At 41.6% G+C, this 20,000-nt stretch overlaps 2 protein-coding genes across 2 annotated transcripts; both read right to left on the bottom strand.

Annotated features, from left to right (window-relative positions):
• Positions 1-5,333: 5,333 nt before the first annotated feature.
• On the bottom strand, positions 5,334-6,827 carry LOC129809172 (uncharacterized). Its single transcript, XM_055858984.1, has one exon. The coding sequence runs from the start codon at positions 6,825-6,827 to the stop codon at positions 5,334-5,336; it is 1,494 nt and encodes a 497-aa protein (XP_055714959.1).
• A 1,364-nt stretch (positions 6,828-8,191) lies between these two features.
• Positions 8,192-12,853, bottom strand: LOC129809173 (uncharacterized). The gene is made up of 2 exons (XM_055858985.1): positions 8,808-12,853; positions 8,192-8,696 (listed from the first exon to the last, which is right to left on the bottom strand). Exons 1-2 carry the CDS (start codon positions 12,851-12,853, stop codon positions 8,192-8,194), a joined length of 4,551 nt encoding a protein of 1,516 aa, XP_055714960.1.
• Positions 12,854-20,000: the final 7,147 nt, after the last annotated feature.

Genomic DNA, 20,000 nt, shown 5'->3' on the forward strand with positions numbered 1-20,000 from the left:
ATGGTTACTTGCCATTCGACTAGCTATCACAATTTCATTTCTAGAGAGTTTCCCACAATTCCTAAACCAAGCCTTCAGTCCTACCTTAGGTACAATTGAGTGACAATATCTTCCTAAGTCCCCAGAATCCCAATTATCTTGCCATTTTTTTAGAGCTTGTTCGGTAATTTTTCCAAAAATCACATCTGAGTCAGCTTGTGCGAAAAAACCATAGCTCCGTAATCTCTCAATATACACTGATAATTTACTGTGGGGACATCTTTCCTGTATACGTAAAAGATCCCTTTTCAATTCAGGCTGAATTCTTAGGCTGCGATTGAGAAATCTGTCTATAATAAACTGATGCCGGCATTCCATCGGCATAACACCCGACAGAACCTCTACAGAACCAGTATGAGTGCTCTGCATCAATCCCAAGCAAATTCGAAGGGATCTCCATTGTATCCTCTTGAGTTTGAGAAGATGTGTGTTGGACGCGTTCTCAAAGGTAAAACACCCATATTCCAAGAGAGGCACAATCGTAGTTTTATATAATATGATCATAAGGTGCGGGTGAGCTCCCCAAGACATACCTGCAACAGCTCTCAAGAAGTTTATTCTGAGACTACATCTTTTAACAATTTCCCTGCATTGAGCCTCCCATAAGCATTTTCTGTCGAAAATAATGCCTAAATATCTGAAAGTGTTGTTTTGAGCAATAATAACACCCTCTATTGACACGGAAACGTCAGGAGCTTGATGCCTTCTCGTGAATACAAGTACCTCCGACTTTTCTGAGGAAATAGAAAGACCTAAGTTCTTAAAAACAACAACCAATTGTTCACAGGCGACATTCAATCTATCTTCTATATAACTATCAAATGAGTTCTCAACTCCCACCACAATATCATCGGCATATTGCAAGACGAAACAATCTTGAGGAATTGCCAGATCCACTGCCCTAACATAAATGTTGTACAGAATTGGTGATAGAGTGGAACCCTGGGGAAGACCTATCCAACTTTTCCTCTTTGCAACGATTTTGGCTCCCAGAACTAAAGAAATTTCACGAAAGGACATTAGGCCATACAGAATTGCAACAAAACCCATGGGCAAACCCAAATCTCTCAAACTTCCACATAAAACATCAATGAGGACATTGTCGTACGCCGATGCAATATCGAGGAATACACAGTCTAGAATATTTTTCCTACTGAACGCTAATTGAATTTTACAGTGCAATGCTGCAATACAATTTTGGGTTCCGCGGCCATGTCTGAACCCAAACTGCGAATCTGGAATAACACGATATTGTTCCACCCACGCCTCTAACCTCACCAGGATAAGCTTCTCCAAAACTTTGCGCAAAACTGAAAGGAGACTAATTGGCCTATAATTTTTAATATTGCTACTATCCTTATGTGGTTTAGGAATCGGTACCACTTTAGCACTATTCCAATCCAAAGGAATGGATCCCGTTCTCCATATGAAATTAAAAATTTGTAGTAATATTATTTTGCCTATATTAGGGAGTTTTTTTTAATATAAATGGACCGAATTCCATCCAATCCCGGGCTTCTATTTCGCAATGACGATATACCTACCTCAAGTTCACTCATTGAGAACTCTCCAGTGAAGGAGTCACTACCCACACCATGAGAAACGGGAATATCGAACGTCTCAGATCTAGGAGCGGAAGGGGGAGCCAGTTTATCGGCAAAATCTTGTGCCCATTCGTCCCGAAATCGACTAGTTCTTTGCAGAGGTAAACCCCGAAACGATCTCGCTAAATTCCACATCTCCCCAAGAGATGTATGATTCGTAAATTCCGAGCATCTATCTCGCCAAAACTGGATTCTTTTTTGTCTCATTGCTCTTTTGACTATTGCATCAAGTCTTCTAAATGCAAGATATCTTTCCCGGGTGCCACTACGTACAAACTGACGATACACCTGACGCCTACACTCCCATAACCTCCTGCATACTTCATCAAACCACGGTTTATCCTGCCTATTAGTACCAACTCCTCTCGTCCTCCTGACGACAGACCTTTTAACTGCGCTCAATACACATTGCACAAATGAACAATATTTCTGGTCATTTTCAACATTGTCTGTTAATGCTAAAAGGTCCCTTTCTAGAGCTTCTTGATATCTCTGCCAATCAACTCTTACGGGGCTTGTGTGAACAAATTCCTCAATTGTTTCATTCGCAGCACTTTGAACCATCCCCCTCCCTTGTCGCGTGCTAATACTTAAAAGAATTGGAATATGATCACTCCCAAGCGTATTTTCGTATAAATCCCATACGCAATCCACCGCCAAACGGCTAGAAACAATTGAGAGATCGATTGCACTGGGGTTATTTGGTGGACAAGCCACTCTGGTATATCTCCCATCATTAAGAATAGTTAATTCGTGTTCTTCTAACCAAGATTCAATTGTTTGACCGTATCGATTAGACGACTATCCTCCCCACAATGTACTGTGTGCATTGAAGTCTCCCAAGATCACAAAACTGCAACCAGAAGCGTTAACTAAAAGTGCATTCAAATCTGTACTCTCCAAGCGATTTCCATTTGTAGAATACACGGAGAGAAATCTTAATTTCCCCCCTCCCATCATTATATCTGCAGCAATACACTCTTCATTACACTGTGCAACTATGATTTTGCCCCTGGGTTCTCATGCTATTTTTTCTATTGCTAGAGTCAAATGATTTACGAAAATACTTATCATTTTGATTTCATTTGGATTTTGCGCCTGGAATCTAGGCAAAATCGTTTTTGCCGTTTTTTGATACTTGGAGGCCTATATCTCCGATTCTGATGAACTGATTAATTTCTTACTTTGAAACAATTTGTTGTCCATTACATGCCCGATAAATCCTCTGAACAGATGAAGTTCGTACAACTGACACCAGGGACGCTGTAGTCTCATAAATGTCAGAAAACATGGGAAAATCGAACTTTTTAGCAACTTTGATCAAAAATATCTCGAAAACTAGGACTGTCCCTAACAATCTGTTTTGTGGGTTTGATATAGAATTTAATCAGCTGCATTTTCGTCCATGTGCAACTTTTCTCTCAGATTATTTTTTAACCTCGATATTAAGGTTCAAACGAAAAATGAGCATTCAGCCAACTAAATAAAACCTTAAAAATTTCGAGTGTTATTGTTTTTTTTTCCTCGCAATTAGGCAGTAACAAGCTTTTATTATATTATTTAATACTTAAATATCGATATTATGGTGATTTTTGTATGACATTTTAAATTTTTAAATATTATTTTATTACTTGGAAGCTTGTATAAAACTTTAACGTATGTGATATACATAAAGTAACAATTACAAGTTCAAAAACTAGTTTTAGATTTATTTCGACGAAAATCACGTAATTATGAGGTTAAGATTGTAGCATTGTAGATAAATGTAGGAAATTTTTTTAAAGAATTATAAAAAGAAATGAATATAGAAAAAGAATTTTTTGCAAAGTTTTCCATATGTAACTGGTATGTAAAAGGTAAAATAGATACTTATTGATTCTAAAACGTAAATTTAACAAGAAATATTCTTTGAAATATTTAAAATTTTGCAATATGCAGTTAATATGTCTTTTTTGTAATAGTCTTTTCAGATTGAAATAACACTAAAATCTTACTGAAGATATTGTTTGAGTTATTACCTTGTATTATATCTAAACACATTTTATAATGCAATAAGTATTAATAAAGTCCTACAATTGTAAGAAAAGTGAAAATAATACTCTGGGTTATCTAAACTTGAAAAGAAAAAGTCAAAATGTGCGAAATAGTTAAGTTTTTCTTTAGTTGGCTGAGTGCTTGTTTTTCGTTTGAACCTCAATATCGAGGTTAAAAAATAATCTGAGAGAAAAGTTGTACATGGAAGAAAATGTAGCTGATTAAATTCTCTATCAAACCCACGAAACAGATTGTTAGGGACAGTCCTAGTTTTCGAGATATTTTTGATCAAAGTTGCTAAAAAGTTCGATTTTCCCATGTTTTCTGACATTTATGAGACTAAAGCGCCCCTGGTGTCAGTTGTACGAACTTCATCTGTTCAGAGGATTTATCGGGCATGTAATGGACAACAAATTGTTTCAAAGTAAGAAATTAATCAGTTCATCAGAATCGGAGATATAGGCCCCCAAGTATCAAAAAACGGCAAAAACGGTTTTGCCTAGATTCCAGGCGCAAAATCCAAATCAAATCAAAATGATAAGTATTTTCGTAAATCATTTGACCCTAGCAATAGAAAAAATAGCATGAGAACCCAGGGACAAAAAAAAAGTTCAAAATTGTTGCACAGTGTTATTGATCTCAATGTTAATTCTATTATAACTGATATTATCCTTGATTGCAATTAGGACCCCACCCCCTCTCCCATTACGATCTTGACGAACAATTGAATAGCCTTGAAGCCTTAGGTGAGAATTAGGATTCAGTTTTGTTTCTTGAAGTGCAATAATATCTATATTAAGTTGGGTACAAACGATTAACAAATCCTGAAGTTTCGGTCTAATACTATTACAATTCCATTGTAAAACCTTAAGTTCTCCTGGGGAATCCATATTAAATCTTTGAGATTATTTGAGAAATCATGGGCATTAGCTTTGGGATGATATAACTCTCAATGAATGAAAAAACCCAGGTCTCAATTATTTTGGTTAGCTCCTCTGACACACCAATTTTGACTAACAACATTTGTGGAGAATTACCTGTGGTAAACAATAATTTCTCTGTGATAGGATTCTGTGATATCTAATACCCTCTTCTTCCTGCCCAGTTTACCTATAAATATATTGTGGTGTTATAAATCTGTCAGGGACTGTGTGTTTCTTGGGCTTCCTTCTACCGTTTGTGATATTCACGTACCTGGAAATATATATTCCTTTATTAAATGTCTTCAACAGTGATCCGGAACGTAGGCGGCTGGATTTTCCAGAAGACGTTTCCTCGATGACCGCCAAATGCCCTTCTCCAAATCAACTGAGGCAGTGAAACACAATTATTCCCTTCACCAATTATTTATTTACACCAATTCTCCTCTTATAGATTTCACTGAACACGTTTAACTCTACGTCACGTAAATTTTTCTGTAGTTTGAACTAATATTTAATTTATAATTCACAAAATAAACTTGTACACTTTTCTCCTCACGTCTCTTTTCAAAAATCAAGTCTCTTACGTAATGCCAAAAATCCCGCTCATTTCCCCTACTTTCCTTCCAGCTGATCTTATTCACCACCTTTTCCTCATTCTCTCTCCCTCCATACATGTTCAAAATCCAACCGTCTTTTGTCTCTTAAAATAAGAGATCTCCAATCAATGGAAATTCTATACATGCTCCCGGGGGAGATTGTGACTCTCACATGTTGGAAATTTGGCAACTTTAGTCACTGACCTGGTATAGGTTCCTGTCGGGGTTTTTATGTCGATGACTCTCACCTTCCCGTCTCCTCCAGTGTGAACTCCAACAACTCTTCCTGTTGTCCATTTGGTGGTTCCTATGGAAGCATCGTGCAAGATCACTATGTCACCCACCTTCAGGTTCTCTTTCACCGTGTGCCATTTCGAACGCTCTTGAAGTGTGTGCAAGTAGGATAGCCTCCACTTTCTCACAAAATCTTGTACAATCCGCTGACACAATTGCCATCTTGTCAAGTGGTTCATCCTCACGGATGCAAGATTTTCATCAGGCTGCTGAGTCGGTGGTGCCAAAAGCAAAAAATGACCCGGAGTCAATGGTTGTGGATCTCTGGGATCGTCCGACAGAATGGTGATCGGCCTACTATTCAACACGGCTCCGACCTGTGTAAGAATTGTGTAAAATTCCTCATAATTTAGTCGTTGCTCGCCAATAACTTTCTTGAGATGAGTCTTTGCTGACTTCACTGCTGCTTCGACTAATCCGTTGAAGTGCGGAGAACGAGCCGGTTGAAAGTGCCAGGTAATGTTCTGGTTGATTGTTTGGTCTTGAATGGTTTGAGCTTCTTCTGCTAACAGACGTTGAAGTTCACGTGATGCTCCTAGGAAATTCCTTCCGTTATCTGAGAACACTTCTTTGCAAACTCCTCTACGTGAAGTGAATCGTCTGAAGCTGCTCATGAATGCTTCTGATGACAAACTGCTTACAATTTCCAGGTGGACTGCCTTGGTTGAGGTGCATACAAAGACAACTATGTCGATCCTTTGAGTGCGTCCACGGGACTCGGCGCCTGTTCTAATAAAGAATGGCCCGCAGCAATCAATGGCCACGCTGGAAAATGCCCTTACCAACGAAATTCGGTGTTTAGGCAAGTCTGCCATTATCTGGTTTTCTCGAGAAGTTTTGTGCACGAAGCACGCCTTGCACATGTGGACAACGTTTCTTGTGATATGACGTCCACCTATTGGCCAGTACCTTCTTCGACAATGAGCTAGCAATAGCTGTGGCCCGGGGTGCAATAGTGATAAGTGCATCTCTCGGATGATAAGCTTTGTCAAATCACTGCGTGGGAGAATTTTTGGATATTTGGTGTTGTAGTCATCATCCAGATGTCCCAATCTGCCACCGACCCTTAAAATTCTCTCCTCATCCAGAAACGGGTGCAACTTTTTCATTGCTGCGCTGTTGATGGTCACTGCTTTGTTGTTCATGAGATCCTGAATGAGCTCCGGAAAATGAGATTCTTGGTCCCATTTTATCAACTGATTCTCTGCCCAGACTAAGTCTGCTGCACTATGACTTGTGGGTTGATTCGGATGAGCTCCTGCATGACCTTTAGTCCTCAATGCTCTGAATCTCAAGAGTTGGCCAACTTTGCAAATTACCAAAAGAACTCTCTTCATTCTGGATAAGTTGCTTATTTTTGACACGAGGGTAGTGAAAATGTAATTTCCTTCTGACTTGTTGACAGTGAGTGTAGCGACTGAATTGTCTTGTGACTCCTCGACTGCTGGTGGAACACTTTCCTTGCTTTCCCAAGCTAAATCACTCTCCTTTAACCAATGAGGGCCTTCCCAATACAATGATGAGTTATCCAACTCCATGGCTGTGGTTCCTCTTGAAATGAGGTCTGCCGGGTTTTCTTTTGTGGGAACGTGTCTCCAACATTCAACAGCTGTCAACTCTCTGATCGTTGTCACTCTATTTTTGGTAAAAACGTCTTGTTTGTTTGAAGCGGATGCAATTTGCGCAAGAACTACTGTGGAGGACGTACCTTAAAATAAAATATCACTCCTATGAAAACTCCTGCAAGTCAAATGGACTCACTTTCCCTTGTTGGTTACCTTTAATTAAAATAAAACACGAAGGTTTAGAACCCCTGCCCTGGCTATGGCTTCTTCCTCCTCGTGAATTACCTTTAAAATGATAAAATAGCAATTACAATCCGTCGCGAACGACCGGATAAACGCCACAGGATCCAGATGCTGACCACCGCTCCAGAGAAAAACTTTTTATTACAACAAACTAATTTATTTCACCAAATTCTCCAAAATATTTCACACACGCTGTTCTTCACTCTCCTTCTTCTTTGACAAATTTCTCAAGACTTTTATTTCCAAATTTTTCCGCTAGGGGCGTCACACGTTTCTCCTTCCAGTCGCCCCATAACCAAAGTGCCGTGGATACTTCCGCGGAATAGTCGACATTCTCCCCCTCGAAATTACTCAATTGGTAATTTCCCCAATTTGTTTGCAGCTCTTTTGACTATTCCGTCTGCTGTCTTCAGAGTCACCACTCGGGTGACGTTGTCCTTTCCTGGATGACATTCCATCACTCTGCCTCGAGCCCACTCTCCTGGTTTGACGTTGTCTTCTTTGATTAGGACCAAATCTCCAATCTCCAACGAACTCTTGTCCTTGGTCCACTTTGGTCTTTGCTGTAGGCTCGTCAGGTACTCATTCTTCCATCGTTTCCAGAAGCTCTGGACTACTCGTTGAATCAGCTCGTACCTTTGCAATCGGTTGATTGGAATGTCTGTCTTATCTTCACTTGGTAGTAACTTCAGCGAATGGCCAATTAGAAAATGACCCGGAGTCAAAATCTCTTCATTTTCTGGTTCCACTGACATTGCACATAGAGGTCTCGAGTTTAGGCAAGCCTCTATCTCACAAAGGATAGTGGTGAAGGCCTCGAATGTGAGCTTCATATCACCCATCACACGCCTAAGATGATACTTTGTAGACCCGATTGCTCGTTCCCACAAACCTCAAAAGGTTGGTGCATATGGTGGGTTGAAGTGGAACTGGATATTTGCTTCTGCCATAATTCTGCTGACTTTTCCTCGCATTCGCACTTCATCATCCTTGGTGGCAGCACTGGCTCCGACGAAATTTCGACCATTGTCACAATAAATATTTTGACAATACCCTCGTCGAGCAACAAATCGCTTCAGGGCGTTGATGAATCCATCAGGAGACAGGTCACCAACAGCTTCTAGGTGAACTGCCTTAGTCGACATACATATGAAAAGACATATGTATCCCTTCACGTAACGGCTGTTTCGAAGATTTGAAGCCTTGATCTCAAACGGCCCAGCATAATCACATCCTGTGTTCACGAAGGGGCGAATCTGATTGACTCTAACTGCTGGGAGATTCGCCATCACCGGTGATTGGAGCGTTGGTCGATGCTGGAAACATCTGATGCACTTGTTCAATACTTTCCTGGTCGCATTTCTCCCTCCCACAATCCAGTATTCACTGCGTAGGATACTGGTCAGCAGATTGAAACCAGCATGTAGATGTATCTTGTGAGAGTACTCTATCAGCAACTCAGTAAAGCGATGACCTCCAGGGAGAATTATTGGGTGGCGAGCGTCTTACATCAAATTTGCAAATCTCAATCGTCCTCGCACCCTCAGAATTTGGTCATCGTCTAAGAAAGGCACCAGCTTCACAAGTCGACTACCCTTCGGGACTGGCTCCCCCTGTCTACATCGGGAAATTTCCTCACTGAAACATTCTTCTTGGATGTCTCGGATGAGACGTTTCAGAGAGCTTCTGCGTTCTTGAACAGTTAGGGGACCCTTTTGACGCTCCTCTTTCTTCGTACTTAATCGGATGAGATGAGCTCCAATGCTCACCATCTTACTGAAACTTGACATATCTTGTAAGAACTCATAAAGTGCAAACTTACATTTTCTTGTGGTGTGGGCAAGCATCTTCTTGACTATCTTCTCCTCGCCAGTATCAGCAGGAACAATCACTTTGTTTTCTGGCCAGGCACTGGAATCTTGGGACAACCACTTCGGACCCGTCCACCAAAGAGGATGACTAACTAATTCACTGGGCTTGACTCCTCGTGACAAACAATCCGCCGGGTTTTGCTTGCTTGGTACATATCGCCAATGATGTGGAGGAAGTACCTCTAGAATCTGCGCAGTTCTCTGAGCCACATACTTCTGCCACTTTCGGGGATGGGATTGTAGCCACTGAAGCACAGTGGTTGAGTCACTCCATGCTGTTACATTCACTTCCAAGTGGATGAATGAGTCCTTGATCTTTTTGACTACTTCACTAAGCAGTAAAGCAGCTTTGAGTTCCATTCGGGGTATTGATGTTGGCTTCAATGGAGCAACTTTAGATTTTGCTATGAACAAACACACGTGATAATCACCATGAATCAACATTCGTGCGTAAATCACAACACCAAACGCCTTTTCTGATGCATCCGCAAATGCATGTAACTCCACAAAAGCTCCATTGTGAGGAAGACATCTTTCAACATGGGCTGATTTCAGCAGTTCAAATTCCTTTCTTATAACATCATACTCCTTCTGATCTTCCTCAGAAAGATCATCGTCCCAGTTCTTTGTTGTTGTCCACACCTTCTGGAAGAGCATCTTGAAAGTAATTGTAACTGGTGCTATAATTCCCATGGGATCATAGACTTTTGCTGCTTCCGAAAGAAATGCTCTACGAGTTCTGACTTCTTGAGGAAGGTGAAGCTCTAGCTTCATCACGTCTTCCGTTGGGAGCCACCTCATACCTAGAGTAGCGACTCCATTTTCTTCATCTTGGCCAACGGTAGCTAGTTCATCCTGAGCTTTTGTCTGCAAGACCTCTTTAGCATTGGACGTCCATTTTCGTAGCATGAATCCTCCCCCTTGCAGAATATTCTTAATTTGGTCACTGACACAAACACTTTCTTGCACTGTTTCGGTTCCGTAAAGCAAATCATCCATATAGAACCCACTTTCTATCCCTGCACTTGCTTCCGGATAAGTCTCCTTGGAATCAATTGCCATTTGCTGCAAGGTTCTTGTGGCAAGATACGGTGCACTTGCAGTGCCGTAGGTGACAGTCTTCAGCTGATACAACTTCATAGGCTCTTGGGGATTTGGACGCCAAAGTACTCTTTGGAAATCTTGGTCTTCTGCAGCTATTTGTACCTGCCGGTACATCTTCTCAACATCGGCTTGGAAAGCAATCTTGTACGTTCTGAACCTCATCATAATTGACAGAAGATCATCTTGGACTTGAGGTCCAATAGCCAATGCATCATTCAAAGAAACACCGCTGGAGGACTTACTTGAGGCATCGAAGACCACCCTCAATTTTGTGGTTGTGCTTGAGGGTCGAACAACGGCCTGATGTGGAATGATGTAAGACTTTTCTTTTATTCTCTCGTCTTCTGGAACCTCCTCCATGTGTCCGAGAGAGATATATTCGTCCATGAAGTCTGCGTATTGTTTGTGGAACTCTGGATACTTCTTGAACTTGCGTTCCATCACAGACAATCGTGCTTGAGCTGCCGGCAAAGAGTTACCAAACTTCCCACGATCAGTTTTGAAGCATAATTTGACCGTGAATCTTCCTGACTCATCTCGCTTGTGTGTTGCAACGAAATCATCTTCACAAAGTTGCTCTTCTTTTGTCAGAATTTTCCTTTCCGGTAACTCCTCCTCAGCTTCCCAGAATCTTTTAAGAGAATTCTCAATGTCACAATGTGTATGAAGCACCTGTACTGAAGTCTCCTCAGCACTTTGAGTGACAACTCCCCCTAAGACCCAGCCGAACATGGTAAGCTGCGCAATAGGGTATCCTGGTGCTGATCTCTTGTCCGGAAGGTTGATTTCCCATGCATACTCCATGCCAAGAATTATGTCAATCTTCGCAGGATGGTTGAATTGTGGATCAGCCAACGTAAGTCCCTCAATATGCTTCATTTCATCCAGTGTAATGGTTCGTCCAGGCAACTTGCTGGTCAATTTGTCCAGAATGTAGGCCTTGACTGCGATCTTCTGGTGCTTATCGTATCGTGAAGAGACATTGAGATCAATTGCACCTTTCGTATAGCCAACATTTGCTTGTCCTGTCCCCTTGATGGCAAGTCTTGCGTTGTGGCGCCTCAAATTCAATCTTTGAGCGCATGCTTCTGAGATCAAAGTACACTCAGAACCCTGATCAATTAAGACTCGACATGTCTGCTGGTCTCCACTGGCATCTTCAACATTCACCAATGCCGTTGGTAGTAAAATCATCTTCGTGGTGGAGGCAACATGATGTACTGAGACAGGAGTGTCTTTAGGCGCATCCTTCTTGGTTGACTCTGCTTCGGAGTCTGAAGTCTTCTTGTGTGTATCTACTGCAGGACTCGTTGTGGAATTCGAGCTTGAAGTTTCTTCGTGCAGCAGCGTGTTATGCCTCTTATGACATTTTTGACATCTTCCCTTGCTGCGACAATCCTTTGCACGGTGACCTTCCTTCAAGCAATTAAAGCACACGTTCTTGTCAGCCACGAAACTACGCTTGTTCTCCACAGACAACTTCGCGAATTTCTCACATTGAAACAATAGATGACCTTGGCTACATTTCAAACACTTGGCTTCCTCCGTATGATGAGCCTTAATGGTGCCATCGTTCCTATCTTTCTTGGAATAAGAACCCTTGTTCTCCTTGCTAGCTTGGCTTTCCTGTGTTTCTCCATAGACTTCAAGAGAATCCATCCTCCTTCTCAGGAAATCGAACCATTTAGCAATGGATGGAACATCTCCACGCTTAACTTCTTGTGACCAGAGTCTACGAGTCTCAGAATCCATCGATGATTGCATCAAATGCACAAGCCAGACATCCCTGCCGGAGTATCCTTCGCCCATTTTTTCCAGTGCTTCGATGCTATCCTTGTAGACATTGTAAGACTGCTTGATCAGAGAAATCTTTGCTTCTTTCACCGGCTGCTGCTTCAGGAAGCGCTCAATGTGGGCTGTTGCTATTTGTGGCTTCTTGTCGAATTGTTCCTTGAGTTTGTTCCACGCTGTTTCATAGTTGTCACTTGTGGTAGCCATATTCTTAATCTCAGATACAGCATCCCCTTTCAAGGACGACCTAAGGTATTGTAGCTTCTCTACATTGGACAGGGACTTGTTATTGTGTATTGTAACTTCAAACATATCCTTGAAGCCCTGCCAATCTGTGTAATTCCCAGAGAAGGTCATCAAATCCAGCTGTGGTAGCTTAGTCCTACTAGCCTGCAGAGATCGTTCTTGTTGAGTGAAGACTCTCTTCATGATTTCTTCAAGAGAATTGGCACTGTCATTTGTCGATACGTTAGGAACATCTTGAGAGTTATTTGGCTGCAATTCTGTCAACGCGACATGCGCTTCACACCTCAACTCAGAAATTCTGACCCAGAGGACTTCTCCATCCTTGTATTCTTTCTCCTGAATCTCAGGAGATTCCTTGGCAGCCTCAGTTTCTATTTGCACCAGAATCTTTTCACAAGCTGCGGCCTGCACATCGATCTCGTTCAGAATAGCCTTAACTCTTGCATACGACAAATTTTCCCTTTGCTTGATAGTTTGCTCAATTCGTGTCAGAGCGGACTTGACTCTCCCACGGGACCTGTGTAGGATCTTGAGTTGTTCCATGATGTCTTCTGATCGTTGTCTTACTTCTTGGGAGATCAAAATTCTCCGTGTTTTGCTTCCCTGTCGAGACAGCTGAAGCCCTTGGGAACACTTCCTTCTTCGATGGGAGAGTACAATCTTTTTCCTGTGGACTTGCTTCTTGGGGCCTTAAGGTAACCTCTTCGGTGCTGATTGTACTCTCGAAGGACCAGATTATGTGGAGGACGTACCTTAAAATAAAATATCACTCCTATGAAAACTCCTGCAAGTCAAATGGACTCACTTTCCCTTGTTGGTTACCTTTAATTAAAATAAAACACGAAGGTTTAGAACCCCTGCCCTGGCTATGGCTTCTTCCTCCTCGTGAATTACCTTTAAAATGATAAAATAGCAATTACAATCCGGCTCGAAGGACCAGATTATGTGGAGGACGTACCTTAAAATAAAATATCACTCCTATGAAAACTCCTGCAAGTCAAATGGACTCACTTTCCCTTGTTGGTTACCTTTAATTAAAATAAAACACGAAGGTTTAGAACCCCTGCCCTGGCTATGGCTTCTTCCTCCTCGTGAATTACCTTTAAAATGATAAAATAGCAATTACAATCCGTCGCGAACGACCGGATAAACGCCACAGGATCCAGATGCTGACCACCGCTCCAGAGAAAAACTTTTTATTACAACAAACTAATTTATTTCACCAAATTCTCCAAAATATTTCACACACGCTGTTCTTCACTCTCCTTCTTCTTTGACAAATTTCTCAAGACTTTTATTTCCAAATTTTTCCGCTAGGGGCATCACACGTTTCTCCTTCCAGTCGCCCCATAACCAAAGTGCCGTGGATACTTCCGCGGAATAGTCGACAACTACCTTGGCGTCTACCCAACAATAAACCTTGCTGATTTTCAGACTTTTTGCGACCTTTGCTAACAGTTTGGCCCCAAGTGTTGCTGCACAAATTTCTAGCTTCGGGATTGTCTTAGTTTTGATTGGCGCAACTTTCGACTTCGCCGTCAACATCTGACTTGAAATTCGTCCTGAGACATCCTTGGTGACATGGTACACTGCGGCTCCGTAGGCTAGGTTGGAGGCATCCGAGAACATGTGGAGCTGCTCTTCACAAACATTTTCGTTTTTCGATGTCCATCGAGATATTCTCATAGACGGAATGTGTTGTAGTGAGGCAATAAATTTTTTCCACTCTCGCAAAATATCTCCCTCAACCTCGGTATCCCAGTCAATCTCATTCCTCCAAAGATTCTGCAAGATTAATTTCGCGTTGATTGTGATGGGGGCTAGTAGTCCTAGCGGATCATAAATCCTTGCCACCACTCTCAGGATATTTCTCTTGGTTGGAACTAAATTCTCGACCATTGTATCGACTTGAAATGAAAAGGTGTCGTTTGACGGATTCCACATCAATCCTAGCGCTTTCACGCAGCCATCAGAGATTGAGACTTCCTTTGCCTCTGTGTTGCTTTCTTGCAATGTTTGAAGTACTGTCGGAGAGTTGGATTGCCACTTGGATAGCTTCATTTGAGCTTTGCCGAGAAGACTAATGAGATCTTTCTGCACCTCGATCGCTTCCTTTGTGGTCTCCACTGACAATAGACAGTCATCCACGTAAAAATTGTTCCGAAGAACTTCTGCTGCTCGTGGGTAATTTTCTCCTTCATCTTCTGCAAGTTTGATCAACGTCTTTGTGGCAAGATAGGGTGACGCAGCATTGCCAAAACACAAGGTCTTGAACCTGTAGTCCATGATTGGTTCACTTGGTGATGTTCGCCAAAGAAAACGTTGCAAATCTCTGTGATCCTCATTGAGTTGTACCTGCAAATACATTTTGACAATGTCACAGGATAGTGCAATCGGGAATCGTCTAAATCTCCACAAGATCTCTATCAACTCCGGTTGAACGACAGGCCCCACTTTGATAACATCGTTGAGACTTATGCCGGTCTCAGAAACAGATCCGCAGTTGAAAACGATCCTGACTTTGGTAGATGACGCGTTTTCTCGAACAACACAGTGATGCGTCATGTAATATGACTTAGCTTGAAGCTCGATCAGAGGCACTCTCTCTATGATTCCCAAACTCAGATACTCTTCAAAGATATTAGAGTACTCCTTGTATAGTTGAGGATTCTGTGAGAGCCTTCTCTCTAGGAAGTTCAGTTGCCTTGAAGCTCGCTTTCGGTTAGATCCGAGTTCACCGAAGTTTCCCTTCAAAGGTAGACGAACATTGTACTGACCGTTTTCCGATCTTTTTGTCGTACTTGAATATAATTCTTCCACTTCCCTATACTCGACCGTTTGTGGACATTCTTCTGAGAGTTCTTCGAGTTCCCAGAATTTCCTGAGGGTCTCATCGATGGTTTTCAGGGATATTGTGTGGCAAACGGGGGGAGTGTCTGCTGATTGTGCGCCATTAGGCTGCCATTTTCCGCAAACTACCCAACCGAAGACGGTATTTCTGAGTGATGGAATTCCTGGGCCCATTTTGTAAACTTCGTCCAGCATAATTTCGTCTTCGTGTGCTGCTCCGATGAGTAGGTCAATTGGCCTAGACACATGCCACTCTGAGTCAGCGAGCACGAATCCCGTGGGAACCCTTACATCCCGAGGGTTTATCTGAGATGTAGGCAAATTGGTGGAAATCTTTTGTGAAACCTGACATTGCAAAGAAATTTGCGTTCCTTCCTGAGGGATGAGGATTGCATTCACTTGATGCTTGAGGTTGCTTACTTGTCCTTGAAATCCTTTAACTTGAGTGTAAGGGGACTTTTGCAACTTCAATCTCAATCTCTGGCACAATTCGGTTGTCATCACAGAAATCTCGGATCCAAAATCCAAAAGGGCGCGACACACATGGACATTTTGTTGGGAATCCAGAATTCTTACACATGCTGTCTTCAAAATAGAGCGATGAATCTCACCATTGGCACTCTTGTTTGACGGAAGAAAGCTACTCAGCACGGCTGGCTTCTTCTGATCCTCGGAAACTGATTGAGGATTGTCTTGAGTAACCTTTGACGGGGGGTTGGAGAGAGCATCGTGAACCCAATAATTATGAGACTTATTGCAATGCTTGCAAGGAGGATAAGGGCATTTGTCTACAGCATGCTGGGATCTACTTTCTGATATACAATTCATGCAAAGATTTAAATTGTTAACAGTTTCGAGCCTTTTGGCTGCAGGAAATGACTTGAATTTACCGCATTTCCACAACTTATGTGCGGATTTCTTGCAAACGCTACATGACTCATGCTTTTGACTTGAATTTTCTTTAGAGATCGTGAGGGACTTTACAATTTTTTGTTTCTGAATTTGAACTTTTGAACCTGAACTGTTTATATTACTAGTGTACGTGGATGGACATAAATCTAAAGCTTTACAACGTTTATTTAGAAATACCTTAAACTCGTCCCATGTTGGCACGTCTGACTGCTCCTGCGACCATAGCGTCTGTGTCTCGTGATCGAGTTTGCTCAGGACTTCGTAGATGATCCACGGATCTCGAGTGTTGACCTTCAAAGCGTCCATTGCGTTGATAGTCGTCGTGGAGACATCGTAGATATTCCTGAGATCATCGACGATAGGATTCTTCAGAGTAGGTAGGCTCTTGATGCGTTCGATGTGACCGTTTATGACCTTTTTCTTGCACTCAAATCGGTTTGTGATGGTTTCCCACGCTATGTCGTAGCTTTCATCACACATGTCGAGATGATCAATGGCGTCAAAGGCCTTTCCTGTCAACTTCGTCTTGAGATGGTGCAGCTTTTGCGTCTTTGACAGTTTCTTGTTGCTGTCCACCAGATTGATGAACATCTCTTTGAATGAACGCCACTGCGCATGCTCTCCGTTGAATGTGGGGATTTTCACTGGTTCGAGTTTCGAATACTTGGAATTCTCACTACCATCCATACGCTCTACGAGTTTTGAGAAGCCATCGAGAAGTTTGTCAATTCGTTCATCTTCAATGACGGTTGAATGGAAAAGATCTTTCTTTGCAGATTCATTGACTTTGATATTGACAATCAGTTCAGTCAGTTTCTCTTCCGCTTCATCAATTTCCAATAGGAAATTATTTTGCTCCTCAATTTCCCTTTCGCGCTCTTCTTCTGATTCAGCTTGGTTAATGATTTCATCCTGCACCCTATTGTATCGAACCCTGATTCTGTCACAAATCTCCAAATTCGTCTCAAGGTACGCTCGAGCACCGTCTCTACTCAACAGACTTTCATCTTCATGGTAGCGGGATATGGCTGTCTTTACACTGGTAAGTTGCCCTTTATATGCGCTTCGACTCTTGATACTCGCCATCTTTGGAGCTGCTTCTTTGTCCTCTTCTTCGTGGAGTTCCTTTTCAATTCTGCTGGATACCCAGTGAATGGCCAAAGATTTTCTGCAGATATCCAAGATTTTTCTACAAGGCAATTGTCTTCAGAGTGCGAATGTTAACAGGCGAAACTGCGAGGTTCTCGTGGCTGATGCCGTGTGACTGAAGCCTCCTCGTTGGGGTCTCTTTTCCTTCGAAGGACCACTGATGTGGAGAATTACCTGTGGTAAACAATAATTTCTCTGTGATAGGATTCTGTGATATCTAATACCCTCTTCTTCCTGCCCAGTTTACCTATAAATATATTGTGGTGTTATAAATCTGTCAGGGACTGTGTGTTTCTTGGGCTTCCTTCTACCGTTTGTGATATTCACGTACCTGGAAATATATATTCCTTTATTAAATGTCTTCAACAGTGATCCGGAACGTAGGACCACTGATGTGGAGAATTACCTGTGGTAAACAATAATTTCTCTGTGATAGGATTCTGTGATATCTAATACCCTCTTCTTCCTGCCCAGTTTACCTATAAATATATTGTGGTGTTATAAATCTGTCAGGGACTGTGTGTTTCTTGGGCTTCCTTCTACCGTTTGTGATATTCACGTACCTGGAAATATATATTCCTTTATTAAATGTCTTCAACAGTGATCCGGAACGTAGGCGGCTGGATTTTCCAGAAGACGTTTCCTCGATGACCGCCAAATGCCCTTCTCCAAATCAACTGAGGCAGTGAAACACAATTATTCCCTTCACCAATTATTTATTTACACCAATTCTCCTCTTAGATTTCACTGAACACGTTTAACTCTACGTCACGTAAATTTTTCTGTAGTTTGAACTAATATTTAATTTATAATTCACAAAATAAACTTGTACACTTTTCTCCTCACGTCTCTTTTCAAATATCAAGTCTCTTACGTAATGCCAAAAATCCCGCTCATTTCCCCTACTTTCCTTCCAGCTGATCTTATTCACCACCTTTTCCTCATTCTCTCTCCCTCCATACATGTTCAAAATCCAACCGTCTTTTGTCTCTTAAAATAAGAGATCTCCAATCAATGGAAATTCTATACAACATTAAAACGAAAGATTTCCATGAAGCTACATTCTTTAAATCACCCCCATTCAATTTATCGCGCTTGACTTTATCGCTTCTTTCGGTCTTATCTTTAATTTCATCCCCATCTTCAGCTCTATCCCTTGAAGAGTCAGGAGTACCCTCATTAGTGCGATCTAATACTTTCCGTCTTTGATGCTCTTTCTGAGTCATTCTCGCTTTTTCAAAGGACGACCTGGCTTTCCTGTTTTTACGAGCCTTCCCTAATGTAGAAGACAGCTCAGGATATTCAGTGTCCGACCCCAGATCCAACTCAGTATCGGTATTCATATCAGACAGCCAGTCATACAAGTTTTCGTCCTCCCGCAGTCTTTTTGTGCCCTTAGTAATACTGGCATAAGATACGTTATGACGGATTTGAGCTTTCTTTATCAAACTATCAACTACCTATACCCTTGCTTCACACCTATGGTTTTTGTGAGGAACGTTTTTCTTGCAATTTGGACATGTGAATTGGGACACTTCACATAATGCAACGCTACCATGGACAAGTCCGCATTTTTGACACCTGTGTTTATTGCTGCAAAAGTTCTTAGTATGGCCGTACCTCAGGCATTTCTCACAGTACATTACTTTAGGATTAAACGCATGCACTTGTACAACTACGCCCAATATCTTTACGAAATCTGGTAAAATTGACCCCTGAAAGATCACCCTTACGGCTTTTGCAGGTATCCACTCCACTTTTTTTTCCACATGAGTCTGTGTACCACCATCCGATAAAGTAGATACAATAGAGTCCCGTATAGCTTTCTTCTTCATCCGATACACTTCCAATACCTTTATTTCAGCATCAGGAACACCCTCTAATTTTCCCACCCCTTTTTCCAACACCTTCTCATTCTCATCATAGTCCATAACAACTACACCGTCTACCTCAACAATATTCGCTTGAATGTAAACCCTAAATGCCGAAAAATCCTTATCTGTGACACAGCTATTAGCCTCATTGATGTCAGTAAAAACTACTTAAACCTTATCAGAGAACATCTTTTTAACTTCAGTTGTACTCTTATATTTCTTCATAAGCATATTCCACATGATCAGCCGATTAATTGATTTGCCCTCATGAGCTCTAAAGTACACGATGTATGGCCCTTTGTGATCTGATGGATAATACCTCGCCCGTTTAGAACTGGAACTAGTTTCAACAAGCTTCATCTCACTTGTTCCTCCACTTTCAGTCCCCATGACTGCACCAAAAAATCCCACTACCTATATTCTTTGTCGAAAGCACTTGCACAAAAAACCCACACAAAGTGATAAGAGGGGAAAAGTGAGCAAAAACCCACAACCCACACAGAAAAAAAAAACCCACGTGCTCCCAAAAAAAAACCCAAGAAAACTCCCAAAAAAGTAAAAAAGCTAAATAATCACCACTACCCAAATAAATCACACTTTAGTATATAACCAAAAATTATGAAAAACACGGCAAAAATCGCCGAAAAAACCACCGAAAAGCAAAAAGATCACAGAGCACAATATACAATGATGTTCACAGCTTGCCATGCACTCTGGAACTGAATGAGGCAAAGTGAAAATATTAATTTATTTAAAACTTCGTGGAAGGCCTTTCAAATTTTTATTTAAAACGTGTGAATACTGAAATTTCACCATTGAAAAATGGCACTCAAACTTCAACCACATCATTTGAAAAGAAATTTCGGAAAGATATTTATTGGGATTTATTTTGTTCTAAGTACAAT

The sequence above is a fragment of the Phlebotomus papatasi genome, unplaced genomic scaffold (assembly GCF_024763615.1).
Source record: "Phlebotomus papatasi isolate M1 unplaced genomic scaffold, Ppap_2.1 HiC_scaffold_394, whole genome shotgun sequence".
Lineage (NCBI taxonomy): Eukaryota > Metazoa > Arthropoda > Insecta > Diptera > Psychodidae > Phlebotomus > Phlebotomus papatasi.

Excerpts from the sequence above, each read along its gene's own strand:
- LOC129809172 (XM_055858984.1), bottom strand. The coding sequence starts at position 6,827 with ATGAAGAGAGTTCTTTTGGTAATTTGCAAAGTTGGCCAACTCTTGAGA.
- LOC129809173 (XM_055858985.1), bottom strand. The coding sequence starts at position 12,853 with ATGGAACAACTCAAGATCCTACACAGGTCCCGTGGGAGAGTCAAGTCC. Across the intron at positions 8,697-8,807 it reads TTGAGATTTGCAAATTTGAT|TATCCTACGCAGTGAATACT; the intron begins GTAAGACGCTCG and ends TCTGCTGACCAG.